Source organism: Pempheris klunzingeri, chromosome 11 (genome assembly GCF_042242105.1).
Source record: "Pempheris klunzingeri isolate RE-2024b chromosome 11, fPemKlu1.hap1, whole genome shotgun sequence".
Taxonomy (NCBI): domain Eukaryota; kingdom Metazoa; phylum Chordata; class Actinopteri; order Acropomatiformes; family Pempheridae; genus Pempheris; species Pempheris klunzingeri.
The window spans coordinates 2,780,529-2,796,368 of record NC_092022.1 but is presented as its reverse complement, the minus strand read 5'-3'; the positions used below and the strand labels follow the sequence as shown (position 1 = coordinate 2,796,368).

Here is a 15,840-nt window from a genome sequence, read left to right as displayed (position 1 = left end):
GTGCTGTGTTGAATAAACTCTGTTATGCATTTAAAGAGTAGTTGTTTGTGATTATTGTGCATGTATGTTGTGGTAATAGCTGGTTAAGTAGCTCGGATTCATGCCTTTTCACTCACCTTATAAATGTAAGGTAGTGATTAAAATTTTAAGTGAATCCCCTTTTTGAGGCTGAATTCCAGTTTGTTATTGGTCCCTGATACCAGGGTGGTGCCCCGACATTATTAATTCATTATTAATGAATGAATAATTTTTACTGATATTGATAAGTACACTGATAAGTGTTAAATCTTATTGATGATTATTTTAATCATTGCCAATAACTAAACTTGCTCCATCCAGTGCCCAACACACTGCAAGGACACAAATCACTGGACGTTCTTTTCGACAAATCCTTCCTGTACACACACATATGTAATATATATGGACAATTTTATTGGTCAAAGTGCATGGTTGCTGCCATTGGAGCACAGCTGAGGCAGACGTGGCTATTTGCTCAGTGGCTTATGGGTACATTAGCAGGGAGTGTAGATTTACTAGTCGCCCTTTAGCAGAAGGCTTCTCCTGTCTGGCCAGATAAGGAGCCATCACATTTGAGGCCATCATGAACATCCATCTTCAGACCAACCTTTCCCATATACTAGGCTGAGAACTACTATTAAGTTAGAAAGTATGGATTCCTTTTTTATTTTAGCATTTAATCTCCTCCCTCCACAGAGTCACACCTTGGTGCCCACATTGCCATCCCAGCCTCTTGGATAGCCCGCTGCAGAGCTGCTCCGGCTGGTAAATTAGTAAAGCCTTCCTCTGAGATGTCCTTTATCTTCAGGTAACCTCCCGGCCTGTGCAGAGCCACTCCATGGAGGTGGGAGAAGAGCAGCGGTAAATCCCGTGTCAGCCTGTAGTGAGATACCAGCCTCAGCTCAGTGGGGATGTCGGTTTCCTCAGAGTACTCAAAAATGGCCACCATGTATTTGGACAGGTCCTGGCGCCTGGCTTTCGCCCGGCCCACCTCCTCTCCGATAAGTTGGATGGCTGCATTAGAGCTGAACGCGTTGGAGCCGAAGTCTGCCTCCTCATCTTCATCCTCGTCCTCTGGCCCTGGAGGCTTAGGTCTTAGGATGAGGCTGCGAGAACAGATCACCAAGATGAAGTCGCTTTCCCGAATCTGCCGACAGTGCCAGGCCATGCTGCCCTCCCCAGCCACGCTCAGAGAGTCCCACAGGTCCAGGCACACCTGGGAAGAAAAGAGGAAACAAAGAAAGGGACAAAATAATCATATGCATTAATCCGATTACGATTTTTTGTGTTTGTAATTTGTATTTTGAAAAATGCATCCGAACCATGACATATCCACTACCTGAGTGGCCATGTGCTGTTGTATGAAGGCCCCTAACTGCATGACGGCTTTGACGTGAGTGGGACCATCATAGCTGCTGTAGCAAATCAGGAGGCGAGGAGGAGTCACTCTGTTTCTGGGCAATGACACCACTTCCTCCTGAGTCCCGTTCTCGCGTTGATGCTTGATGACATCTGAATGGATGACAAAAAGAAACGTGGTTGTGTTTCACACGCCGCAGGTAACGGGAAAGACAGATGAGAGATAGAAGAAAGGCTCTCTGCAAAATGGTGGTTTCTTATTAAATTGGCCTTCGTGTAATGCCAACAGCAGTTTATTTCGTACTTGTCTTTGCACCTGGTTTTATGTCAAGATTCTTCATCCGCAGTTTGGGACTCATCTTGACGATAGCAGCCACAAAGGCTAAAAGTATGACTCCCACGGCCAGGCACACTGGGAGCATCAGAGCCAAGGAGGGACTGACCGAGAGTGGAGATGCATCTTCTGAGGACGGAGGAGTTGTGATTACATGACAGTTCAGTGACAGACGTTACAGAAATAGTTTGGCAGTTTTGGGGAAATGCGTTTATTTGTATTACAAGAGTTAGATGACAAGATATCCTTATTACAGAGCAAGTGCCTGGAGGCGATTAGCTTAGCTTAGCATAAAGACTGGAAGCAGGGGGAAACAGTTAGCCTGTCTCTGAAGTTCAAAACTATTTCTACCAGGCCCTATTAGTAGCTTGCAGTCATGAGGGCTCTTATGGCTCTTTCAAATGTCAGAATAGTACTTTGAAGGACGAAACACTGATGGGTCTGATCGCACATGTATTAAATGTTGTATCTGTGTCCAACACATAGACTGTACATATGGATCTCCACAGCAAAAAGCAAGGAGACATTAGCATAATTCCTACCATGATGCATCGCGATTGAGTGGATCAGCAGTAACAAAATAACCCTCCCCTACCTTTACGCGTGACTTGAACATTGAACGTTTTCCTCACCGCATCCATTTCGTTAGCTGCAATCTGTGAAACGAGAAATGTTGAGCATGATAGTTCACATTTGACCCTGGAAATTGTAGCTTGACAAAATAATCTTCAACCTGCAGCAAAAACAAGCTGCAAAAAGACAAAACTCACATTTGATGACCGTAAAGCAACATTATCATTCATTTGGAGTCAAGTTTCTGCCCACCCGATGAGTGCAAGTCCAGTATACACTCTCCTTTTAGCTCTGTTTTGTTCTCCACCAACTCCTGAGGTAAATATCTGGCTCATTGGCTGGAAAAATGCTCCAAAATGTTCACCGGCTCTAGTTGCTAACTTTGACTATGTGCCGCTTCTTGTTGCTATAGGTGATGTTAGTGCCTTCACATGTGGTTGTGTTTATCACATTCACGATAAGAGGCCATTTGTGACGTGCTGTTGTCAAAGGCAGTGAAATAAAAAGACATGCATGGCCCATAAAACACATTTTACTTTAAAGTCAATTATAAAACACAAAGCTACCTGAGGATTTTATTCACATATTCTATGTATTATGCAGTGTCAAGCTATAATCCACTTTTATTTTACCTCGCAAGTGTAATTGTTTCCTTCTTGAAGGTCGTTCAGCTGATAGCTGTAGTGAGTTTTGTTTTTGGAGGAATTCTGAGGAAATCAAAACAGCAATTAATACAATTCAATACACTCAATGAGATCATTTAATTCTAAAACTTTTCTGTAAAATAAAAGGTAAGGAAGCAGGGTATCAGTGCACTGAACAGCAGAATATAAAGCTGCAGAATCCGAAGCCACTCACAGGTTTTATGTCTGTGTATTTCTTCATGCCGTTTGCGTAACACAGTGAGAAGTAGCTTGTGATGCCCAGGTTTGGGGGAGCGAGGTTAAAGGTGACGGTGATGGCAGTCCCTTCCTGCTGGACCTCAATATGTTTGGGGTACCAGTCTACAACCAGACCATAAAATACTGATGTAAAGCTGATCATGAGAAGCAACATTTCATCACAAGATGGCATCGTTGGGAGCCATGAGAAACAGTTTTCTCTCTCACCTTTTTTGCACTGCTCGAGACCGTTCTTCTCTGCACACGCTGCAAAATCATAATGTGCATGTAACAATAAATTCACCATCATTTTGACAATTGACATTTTAGAGAGGCTTCAACAACAGGCACGGCATGCTGTTATACTGATATGAACTGTAGACAAGCCAACACACGGAAAGAGATTTAGACTTTAGAGGTTACTCTGAAGCAACCGCAAACTCTGTGAACTCCCCTGAAACTCTGTGTGTGTGTGGGATAATATGCTTTATGATAACATCTAGCCTGGAGCTTAGAGGGATCTTACAGCGTGTGGAGAAGACTTTGCTATGGTAGAACCTCTCCCACTCCTCAGGCACCGGCAGAGCCATGACCGAAACAGCATACTGGGACCCGAGGGAGAGGCCAGGGAAAGGGTCCGACTTGTACACCTGCAGAAGAAAGAAGCAAACATGACCTTGGTTTTGTGTAAACATACTGCACTGCACACTTTTATCTGATAAGGAGAGACCTTGAAATATGAATACATGTTTTATTAATGCTTGAGCAGAACAGATTTCTCACTCAAAATCTCACACATTGTTGTTTTTATACAGATATATATATCTGTGTATATATGTATATATATGTGTATGTATGTATATATATATATATATATACACAGATATATATATATATATATATATATATACACACACACACATATATATATATACACATATATATATACACACACACACATATATATATATATATATATACATATATATATATATACACATACATATACACATACATATATATATATATATATATAGGAGCAGGATGGGAATATATAATAAAGGCTGGAGCTTTTATTTTGAAGGAGGCAAGCACACCCAGGTGGTAAAAGTCTTCCAGATGTAGGGGAGTGTTGGACTTTTTACTTGTTTAGCATCTGGCTGATAATGAGAGTTTGTCAGTATTCCAGTTTACATGGTGTGCAATACAGCATAACAGTAAACAGCTTTTTATGAGTTGATGAGTCTGCTAATGAGTGCTTGTAAAATAGCAAAACAACGATAAATTAGCCTAATGAGCAATTACATTTATTTAATGAGATGACCTTCGCTACTCTGAAGAAATGCAGTGTTATTAAAGTGTGTTTTGTATTAACTGCAGTTTTGCAGAGGTGCAGCATGCTTGAATGTACTAAATAAAAATTGTATTTTGCACATTTTATTTGTATCCAAAAGGGTAAATACATACTTATTTTTTAAGCCTCAAACAGCCTCAGGCTACTTAGAGCACAAGTTCATTTGAATGGTTAAAAAAACAGTAACATTCAATTATTTTCAATCTAAGGGTTTTAATACAATATCTTAAAACTGTGATTGATTATTATTGGAAGATGATAAGGCTACAGTGACTCTGCAGTGCCATGTGTCATCAATAAAGGATTTTATTTTTACTTTTTTTAAATTACCAACTTGTTGCCTCATAGTGGTCAAACACAGTGCAACCACCTGCTTCTCTGGGACAAACTAATATGTAATAATCAGACTGGTCACTTTGGTCTCCTGTCCAAAATCAGTCCTAAATATCTTGCAGTTATTCTAAACCTCATCATCCTGAGGATCCGTGTGCTTGAGCTTGAGGTTGCCCTTAAGAGTAACGCTGTGCCATAAATATGATAACCCTCAAATTCAACAAGACCATTTTAACTACAGAAGTCTGTTTTGTCTTATACTGAGCATTTGGCACCGAGTCAAATACAGAACACAACATGTGTTTAGGGACACCACATAAATCGTGATGTTAGGATGGCGACGATGGTTGATGACAGTCAGATGACAACTTATTATATTTATGGCTTTGGAACTGATCTCCAGGGTAAAAGGGTTTCCAGGGTTTCCACTAAGGACATACAGTATTTTCAATTTTCCAATTTTTTTAATTGTCACTGTCATCTCACCCAAAATATTGCATCATTTCACAAACACCATGTCATAATTTATAGACTATAAATACAGTCTATGGTAAAAGTATTATTATCATTATTATTATTATTATTTTGTCATTTATCCAAAATCAAACATTCCTGTGAGTAAAAACTAGGGACGGGAATTTATAAGATTTTATTATCATTGCCATTATCAATCTCCTTATGATTCTTTATCAGTTCCCTTATTGATTTCTGATCAATTTACTGTCCAGAAAGGCCTACGCGGGTTTTTAGCATCAACGCAACTGTTTCATTACCTCCTTCGTGAATCTGAGCAGAGAGTAAAATCAGAGTAGAAAAAAAAGGGAATACATGTGTTTAACAGCGTTAGCGCCTGAGGTGCTAATGCTACTATAATAGATTCACCCTTGGTAACAAACCTGCTGCTCGGTTAGAAGAGTGTTCAATACACAGCAGTCCTGGACGTTCAGCCCATGTTGCATAGAAAGATGTTTCAGTATATTGCCAGTGTTACCTTCAAATTATTTTACAGACATAACAGCCTACGCTGCTCAGCGTCCAGACTTTCACTTTTCCAGCAGTTGCCAGCAGAATAACACACAGGGGGCTTTATGCTGGTCTTGGGAAGCTGCAGCCTTTATTCTTGACAAAACTAAACCTTCCCTCTGTTTGTAACAACAGTCATTTCTTTCTGCTGCACGCTCTCTCTCTCACTCGCTTCCCCCACAAACTCCCCAAAACGCCCTAGGCAGCTGAACCAACCAACAGTTGCCACATGTCTCCTCCTCCCCGCAATGTCTCCTTCCTTACAAGTTTTCAGCAGCGTAAATTCATTTAGTTTGAGTTGCTGAAAGGAACAGATAGGCTTGGAGGCAAATAACCATGATAAACTGGAACATTTTGGAACTAGTTCATATTTGGAACTGGTTCTCCATTCCCATCCCTTGTTAAAACCCTAAGAACTATGATGCAACGAGAATATGCATCATCCAGACTAGAGCAAGTGGGGCCCCTCCTACCCGTTCAGCATGTGACGCGGAGAGAGAGAGGTTACGGTGGAAGAGAAAGAGCTGACAGGCAAAGCTGGACCCTCCCAAAGCCTGGAGAGACACCTGAAAGCCTCGCAGGAAGCCGATCCCTGCAACAAACACAAAGGGGAAATCAGAGAGAGTGAAATCAGTGTCTGCCCGTCATCCAAGTTGCATATACTGTGTTCTCCCAAGTCAAATACATGTGTGAGCTGCATGTGCTCCACACAGTGCAGCATAACTTATTTCTATGGGATAACTCAGTGTGTGTGTGTGTCACCTGAAATAAATCTTGTCTAAAGTGATAAATTGCTTTGGGGGATGTAACACATGTCTGACTTGATAAATGAGTTTCAGAACTGAAACTATTCTCAACACAGTACAGGAAAAGATGTGTGAACCCGTGTCAACATACCATAATAACTGGGCTTCCAGGACACAACGATGGTGTCAGATTTGGGGTTTGGCTCAGGTACAAACTCAACCTTCACATCATTTGGTGCTTGGACGTAGTGCTCGCAGATTGTAGGGTCGTCTTGTCCGAGAAACTCGAAACATGGCCACGGGACACAACCTGAGGACAAATAAGGACAGATACATCAGCACTCAGTGCTTTTCTGGATATCTAACCCTAATACGGCCATGCTAATTATGTGCTAACGTTAGCATGCTCACAATCACTTGCTGATGTTTAGCAGGTGACATTTACCTCATTCGTTTATATGAGTCTTTGAATATATATATATATATATATATATATATATATATATATATATATATATATATCATAATATATTATATTCCACATATATATATATTAGAATTAATATATATTATCCATCCATACAGCTTATCCGTCAGGGTCACTGACTCTGACTGCATGTCTTTGGGGGAGGAAGCCAGAGTACTCTGAGTACCCCCATGCTGCCCTAATATATACTATATTAACTGATATCATATTAAATATTAGCATGTTGATATTTGCTTAGCATCAAATACAAACATAATCTAGGCTAATGGGAATTGGCTTTTCAAGTGTTTTGTCAAAAACAAAGTTCTGAGCAAAAGATTCTTTATAACCCATCAAATACACTGTTGCCCATAAAGTTGGAATCAAATGTTTTTTTCACCTCTTCTCATGAAATGATTGTGACAATGTGATTTATTCTTGATAAATAAAGTTTATATCTTCTCAACTTTATTGATCAAACTCTTCCAGACAGATCACAGTGAAACTTAAACCACAGTTAACCTTTGCAAACTGCGTATTCAGGCTTTAACTAAATTGGGGGTATTGAACAATCATTCCAACTTTATGGGCAACAGTGTAGTTGGTGAGTTATTTCCCTTAAAACCACGAATGTTAACCTGAAAAGTCAGGGATCCCTAAAGTCAGTAGGATTCATCCTCTGGGGACCATGAATGTTGGTTCAACAGCATTTCTTGCAGACTGAAGATGTTGTGATTTCAGTCTGGACTTCGCTACGGTCTCACTGCTAAAAATAACTGTAGGTTACTTGATGCTAATTCAGTTTGTCCAAATGTTGTTGATCAAAAAATACATCAGCACTTGCAATAGACACTAATTTAAAATACTTGATGCATTTAAAAAAAAATGTACACACTAAATGCAGCAACATTTACTTCCTGTTCTTAGCGGTGATTATCTCAACTGCTTTTTCCAGTGCCTATTCCTGTACTCCTACCATAGTTAATACATGTTTCAATAAAAACAAACACATTACGGCTACTGCATCTGCTGCCACAGCCAGAACACCACAGCACAGCACAGCCACAGATACAGCAAGGTCAGTAAAGTTGGAAATACAATTACAGATACTTCTCAGATCAAAAACTTGTCAGCAAGACGCTGTTAAAACACTATCGATGCCTCGGATGCAGAGGCTCCTTCGAGCTTCTCTGGACGCGCTGAGTGCATTCTGGTGTCACCTTGAGATTACTGCAGACCCTGAAATCTAGAAATGTAGAAATGTTCTTTTCAAGCTGACAGTCAGTTTTGTAACCTTGTTGGTTTTACTGAAAATCTGTAGTTCTCAGGAGAGAGTCTGTGTTCAAAGTTAAAAGGATGAAAAGAAAAAAGAAAAAAAAATAGTATTCAGATTTAAATATCCAACATTTAAACCTTCAGTCTAAACACGATTAATCCTGCTTAACTACAGCAAATTGTGTAACTAATCTGTTCATTTTTTCCTGATAGACTGACAGCCAACATTAGCTCTGTTACCAGCGGCAAGGGTTATGCTTGACAAATATTTGGCTTGGGATTATAGGAGTTCCCTTTTTTTCCCATCAGTTGTTAGTCGTAATGCATTTGGCATTTGTTTTTTATGACTTCAGTGATGGCAACTGGTCGTATCCTTACTGTATTTACTCTTTAGGCCAGCCTGCGTTCAGATCCTAATATGAAGCGCAAACAACGTCACATGCACATGTCGAAATGTTAATGCTGAGACGTGTATGACCAAGGTAAGGACATGTAGAGACCCAGAGGGTGGACGGGGAACAACATCTCACTGCTGCCTAAATGTGCATGAGACATTGGGTTGTAAGTGCAGTCGATGCTCTGAGGCAGTTTCTCTGTGTAATTGGACCACAGACACTTGCAGGTAGGCTGTGAGCTTCACGTGCAGCCTGTCTGAGTCAGACTTACTTCCAAACGCTTCAATGGAGTTAAAGCCCAGAGCCTTCTTGACATCAGCCCTGGTTATTCTGCAGTATTCACAGTCGGGTCCTCCCTGCAGAGGAGAAATGCATAATTAGTTCCTCCAATATTTTCAACTGCATTTTTGCCTGTGCAAACTGAACAAACTGCATGAGTAACATTCTGGGACAATTAAAAAAGTATTTCGAGGTAATTGAGCCATTTATTTTGAGAAAAATTAAGTCATTAAGTCATCATTTCGAGAGAGTTTCTCATTATTTGGGTGGAGGACAACAAAAAGCAAAAAAGGTCAAAAACTGTCAATGATATGAACTGACATGATAAAGCCAGAGCAAAAAAGCTGTTAATGACATCATTAAAAGGTGTGGATATTTAAATCTTCACGATCATTTCACGTCCTCTCCGTATTCCACAGCCTCAAAACACGTAGAATTCCCTTCGTACGCTTTCCCAGCCCTGTTGAGGCTTTTAACAGTCAGCTTAAACACACTTTTTTCTCTGTGACACCCTGTAAAGGCATCAGTAAGCTTCATCTTACGTGCTTGTCAGTCTGAGATCACTTCCCCCTACAATTTTCTGACGTCGGAAGGGCTGCGGCCCAAAAACCACCAATCTGACAGTCACACCTGCTTCACACAGACGTGAGAGAATGTAAGCAGCCTTTGAAAGTCTCACTCAAGTCATCGTTGTATGTCTGTCACTTTTGACACTGAAGCATACGGACGCCTTTAACTTGTCTGAAGCCTCTATTTGTGCCCTCTGAGTGACCACCTGATTTTTTATTCTTTCAATTTCATTTTCTTTTACGTTGCTTTCACTTGTGTTTTCTCTCTGTGTGCTGGAAAACAGTTTGGATCGACTGTGTTGTGTTTTTAACATAAAATAAGATATTCCTTTATTAGTGACGAGGAGATATAAGAAAAATATGTACAGCTTCGGTAGAGGAAGTATAAAAACAGAAACAATATAATATACAAAGGAGGAATATTTAAAAAAAGAAGGGGGGGGAGATATTACAAAGCTTTAGTTTAGTTGGTTAGTTCAGTGGTGGAAGAATTGTTTCTAGTTTTACTAGCAATACTGCAGTATTAAATTATTAGACAGTATAGTGTGAGAATATTCTGCCGCGAGTAAAAGACTTTTATGTAACTAAAGTTACAAAAGTATTGGCACCAAAAAGTGTAAACATGGTTATTAGGTGCAAATATTGTAACAATATGTGATGTAATGAAAAACTCTATAATAATGATATAAGCTAATTATGTAGAAAAAAATGTGTAAATCTAATGACTTCCAACTGAGGTGGTTACATAATGCATTTTTATTGTAATCCAGCTATCATCACGATCATTAGAGGAATGTCAGGGTACATGTTTGTGCAGCTAGTGAGCGAAATACACACACACACACACACACACACACACACACAATCTGAGAAATTAGTGAGTCAGAGAAAAGTAATTATACATGAGTGCTTGAAAAACAAAAATATTAACAGCATGTTCGTTGTTTTATTGCACTTCATACTGAATTTCACGTTTTCCAAAAGTTGTTTTAACTTAATTTTATTGTTGTTTATGATCCCTCCACTTCTGTGGGAAAACTGACTATGAACATTGTTGAAATGTTATGAAATTGCAATTTGATTTGACGGTCTGTTGCTGTGCCGACTAGAAACAGATGTGGAGAAACCTCCTGAGCTTCTTTATAAAAATGGCACTGAAACGAAACTCATTACGATGTTCTGGACATTTTCTCAAGGAAATTGGAGCTCTTTGAACTTTAAGTGAATACCCCCGATATATACAATATTGCTGGATTATACTTGAATAATCGCACCTAGAAAAAGTGATGCCTACAGCTCTAAATCACTTGACATGCTGCTGTGTAGCTTTTAATCTATAATATTGGAGCATAATTGTAGTGGAGTGCGAGGTTACATCAAATGGAAATAAATTTAAAACCACAGCTGCTGTTAGACATTGTCAGACTGCCCTCCTTGTGAAATTAATTTCACAACAAGAAAACTTTGTGTCTTAAAAAGAAAGGGTCATTTCAAAGACAAGATGTGAACAAAAACAGCTGGAACCAACTGCTGCAGACTACAATGGAGAACTGCATATTATTAAAAGAAACAAACTGTTGACGCTAACATGGACCAAAAAGGCCCTTTTTATTTCCAAACATCTGCACGCATTTTGCATCAGCGGCTCAAAGCCATGATCATCACCGACAGCGCTGTCAGAGCAAGTTTGTTCTCTTTAACAACAGCACCAATAAAACAACACGGGTCTGTTTGTTCTCCGTGTAGTTCATGCTCAGCACCTCAAATGTGGTTCCACTTCATGGCATCAGTTGGAGTGGCTGGCTCCACGTTAAGTGACCAGAACCAGTTGAAACAAATACATATTGAAGAAATGAATCATTGATTATTATGGATCCTTTTATGATTGAGCAACATTGGCATGTGTGAGTCAAACATTCCTTCGTGTGGAAAACGTATCTCTGACAGTCAAAACTACCCATGGTGAGGTACATACGGTGTGTGTGTGTGTATTACTGACTTGCCCTGCAGGTTTAGAGACCATAACTGGACTAACAGGTGGAGAAAATGAGAGAGGAAAGACTCCTTGGTCTGCCTCAGGCATGAGAGAGAAAGAGAAAGAGAGAGAGTGTGTGTGTGTGTGTGTGTGTGTGTGTGTGTGTGTGTGTGTGTGTGTGTGTGTGTGTGTGTGTGTGTGTGTGTGTGTGTGTGTGTGTGTGTGTGGTGGTTCACACAATTGTGGTTAAACTGTCAGGTTACATGATGGCCATCAGAAAGTCTTTGTAGCCTAATTACTCACTTGCACGCAAGCCGATGAACTGGAACATTATCAACATGCTTTGAAGCAAGTCTTCCACTGAGAGAGAGACACACACAGACACACACAGACACACAGACACACACAGACACACACAGACACACACAGACACACACACACACACACAGACACACACACACACACACACACACACACACACACACTCAAGTCTGAACCCTAAAATGACCAATGACCAGGCAAAATCTCCTCAAAGTGCAAAACCTAAATTTGTTCTTAGAACTACACAAACACACAGAGGACTTGAGTCACACATGCGCACTGTCTATAAAAGGTACTTTAAATTTGATGCCAAAATAGTGAAAAATGAGATTAAAAACACACCTGCTTTTGATATAAAACTCAAGTTATTCTTCCCACCAAAGATGAAAGAATCCCGTCAGTGGAAGGGGATTGCTGTGTAACACTCAATGTCCTCGCCTTGTTCATTAATTGTTTATGAACTTAAAGCAGCTCTCTGCCGGCGGCAGGAAGCTGCTCTGGGGATTAAACCTGCAGTGGGATCATAATCCTGTTGCCTGGAGCTACCTATTTGAGTTAATCTGTACAATATCTCTGATGACATGTACAAGAAGGGAGTCGTTTTGTCTGGTTTGGGGAAAGGCAGAGGTTTTCTCCTCCTCGTAGATTTGGGAAAATGCAGGTTTGATGGGACGGCTGTGAGAGAAATATGCAGCAAAACAGTTGTTTTTAATCTGGGAGATGTAGGATTTATATAAAAGACTGTAAGGGACCTTTTCTCTGTGAAACCACGTATACATGAATCATCTTTTAGACACTTTAGACATCGTTTCTTTTAGGAATTTTCAGGAAAGATGGACAGTTTTCACAGCCTGCAAAACTCCAGCATACTTATATATATATATATATATATATACACATATATAAAAAAAAATAATAATTATATATAAAATTTTGAGTTTTCTACTCTTATTGTTTCACTTTTATATTTATTTTATCTATTATTGTTTCAGTCTGGAACAGGCACTCAAAACATTTCACGGGACATTATACTGTGTGTAACTACACTCCCCTCCAAAAGTATTGGAACAGTGAGGCCAATTCCTTTATTTTTGCTGTAGACTGAAAACATTTGGGGTTGACATCAAAAGAGGAATATGAGACAAGAGATCAACATTTCAGCTTTTATTTCCAGGTATTTACATCTGGATCTGATACACAACTTAGAAGATAGCGCCTTTTGTTTGAACCCACCCATTTTTCATGTGAGCAAAAGTATTGGAACATGTGACTGACAGGTGTGTTTTGTTGCCCTGGTGTGTCCTATTACATTGATTATTCAAACAATAAATAGCGCTGAATGTCTACGTTCAGTTTCAGATTTGGGTTTTGCCTGTGCAGACTGCATTTATAGTTAGAGGCGTAACCAACAAGAAAACCAGAGAGCTGTCCATGGGTGAAAAACAAGCAATTGTGAAGCTGAGAGAAGATGGAAAATCAATCAGAGTCATTGCACAAACATTGGCCATAGCCAGTACAACCATTTGGAATGTCCTGGAGAAGAAAGAAACCACTGGTGTACTAAGTAACAGACGTCGAAGGGGTAGACCAAGGAAAACAGCAGCAGCTGATGACAGAAACATTGTGAGAGCTAAAGAAAGATCCTAAAACAACTGTTGATATCAGCATCAACCTCCAGAGAGCAGGAGAGAAGGTGTCACAGTCTACTGTTCGCAGAAGACTTCATGAACAAAAGTACAGAGGCCACACCAGAAGATGCAAACCACTCATTAGCAAGAAGAATAGGAAGGCCAGGCTGGAATTTGCCAAAAAGTCCAGAGACAAGCCTAAAAATTCTGGGACAAAGTTTTATGGACTGATGAGACAAAGATGAACCTTTACCAAAGTGATGGAAAGGCTAAAGTTTGGAGAAAGAGAGGATCTGCTCATGATCCCAAACATACAAGCTCATCTGTGAAACAGTGGAGGTAATGTCATGGCTTCTTCTGGGATGGGCTCATTCATCTTCATTGATGATGTAACACATGATGGCAGCAGCAAAATGAACTCAGAAGTCTACAGAGACATTTTGTCTGCCAATTTAAAGAAAGATGCAACCAAACTGATTGGGAGATCCTTCATGGTGCAGCAAGATAAAGATTCAAAACACACGGCCAAAACAACACAGGAGTTCATCAGGGGCAAGAAGTGGGAGGTTTTTAGACTGGCCAAGTCAATCTCCAGACTTCAACCCTATAGAGCATGCATTTTACCTGCTAAAGAGCAGACTGAAGGGAGAAACTCCCCAAAACAAACCACAACTGAAAGAGGCTGCGGTGAAAGCCTGGAAAAGCATCACAAAAGCAGAATGCAAAAGTTTGGTGATGTCAATGAGTCACAGGCTTGATGCAGTTATTGCAAGCAAAGGATTTGCAACTAAATATTAAGTCTTTTCACGTTAATCTATTTTAAGTCTATCTGTTCCAACACTTTTGCTCGCCTAAAAATTTGGTATTCCGTTACAAATAATGCTATCTTCTAAGTTGTGTATCAGATCCAGATGTAAATACCTGGAAATAAAAGCTGAAATGTTGATCTCTTGTCTCATATTCATCTTTTGATGTCAAATCCGAATGTTTTCAGTCTACAGCAAAAATAAAGGAACTGGCCTCACTGTTCCAATACTTTTGGAGGGGAGTGTATGTATGTGACAAATAAAGGTCTCGGGTCTTGACTCTTGAATCCTACAGTGTGCGTGAAGTAAATAACATCAGTCTGTGATGAGCTGGGCTTCGTTCCCTTCACGCTTCTGCTTTGAAAACACAAGCTTTCCATCTAAAGCCGTCACAGTTCTTGACTTGCTGTTGAGAATCACAGCGGCCAACCTTTTTCCACCAGTGACCCGTTAGACGCGGCCATTTGCTAAATCTCTTCAATGTTGGGTGCTTTAAGAAGTGAAATTGTCCTAATGAGGGAAAAATCATTAGTTAGAAAGAAAAATCTGAAATGTATTTCTTCTGCTTTGACAACGGTTTGGATTGATCTTGTAACCCCTGGTGAGGGACCACTGCTTTGGGCTGAAATAATAAGCTTTCTCTCTGAAAACATCATTTTCCAAGTAATTCACAAGAAACATATAAGAACATCTAAAAAGAACATGAGTCAAATTTAATGATGTGATATGCTGTGTAATTCATGCATGAAAATGTAATTGTTTGCAGGTTTCCGGATAGTATTTACATCCCCAACCTACCAGAGCTGCTGGGCTGGAAAGGAGAAACAATCCAAGACCTGTACTGTTGCAACTTGAAACTTGTTGACAACAAACCATTTAAGTACGCTGACATGCATCGCACGGGAAGACAGCCAGTTATAATTAGAACTAATACATGGATCCAGTGTCTGTACAGTATCAGAAACTTCTATATCAAAATATTCTCCATTTCAAATCAAACCACATACAATGTAAAAATCCAATGTAAACAGATGCAGCTGGAGGAGAAGCAGCATGCAGAGCAGCAGAGCACACCTCACCTGTGGTGTATTCCAGACTGCATTAAAGAAAAAAAAGACACCCTAAATAAAACCAGCTTATGTTCCAGCACTGTAACACAAAATCAGGCTTACCTGCCGCACGCAGTCCAGACTGCAGTCCTGCGGAGCGACAGCACCCCCCGCGACATCTTCCCGACCCCGGAGTAGCTGACCGAGTGCTAAGAACTGGCACAAAACAAGAGCTGCCGTCCACATACTGCTACAGCCGGCGTGACATGGTCCAACCGTGAGCACCGGACCTGAAACTCACTGGACTGAGGGGCAGCAGGACGGCGAAAAGTGAAATCGGATGTCAAAGTGTTCTCAGTGGTGCTGAGAGAGAGAGAGAGTGACAGGACCCTGGGAGGAGGCAGAAAGGCGGTGAGGGGAGTGGTGTCTTTAGGCTACGGGTGGAGGCTCACTCTG

General features: G+C 40.3%; 1 protein-coding gene across 1 annotated transcript; it reads right to left on the bottom strand.

The window, feature by feature from the left end:
- Positions 1-693: 693 nt before the first annotated feature.
- On the bottom strand, positions 694-15,630 carry LOC139209205 (interleukin-17 receptor D). Its single transcript, XM_070838838.1, has 13 exons — positions 15,508-15,630; positions 9,045-9,113; positions 7,775-7,781; positions 6,773-6,931; positions 6,349-6,467; positions 3,692-3,815; positions 3,394-3,432; positions 3,143-3,288; positions 2,917-2,991; positions 2,307-2,367; positions 1,694-1,837; positions 1,358-1,530; positions 694-1,234 (listed from the first exon to the last, which is right to left on the bottom strand). The coding sequence occupies exons 1-13, from the start codon at positions 15,628-15,630 to the stop codon at positions 695-697; spliced, it is 1,779 nt and encodes a 592-aa protein (XP_070694939.1). The 3' UTR covers position 694.
- Between the last annotated feature and the right edge of the window lie 210 nt (positions 15,631-15,840).

What these genes read in the sequence shown, in the direction of transcription:
- LOC139209205 (XM_070838838.1), bottom strand. Translation starts at nt 15,630, where the DNA reads ATGTGGACGGCAGCTCTTGTTTTGTGCCAGTTCTTAGCACTCGGTCAG. An exon ending in GTCTGGACTGCGTGCGGCAG is followed by an intron (nt 9,114 to 15,507) that starts GTAAGCCTGATT and finishes TCTCCTCTGCAG; the next exon opens with GGAGGACCCGACTGTGAATA. An exon ending in CTGGAAGCCCAGTTATTATG is followed by an intron (nt 6,468 to 6,772) that starts GTATGTTGACAC and finishes TGTTTGTTGCAG; the next exon opens with GGATCGGCTTCCTGCGAGGC.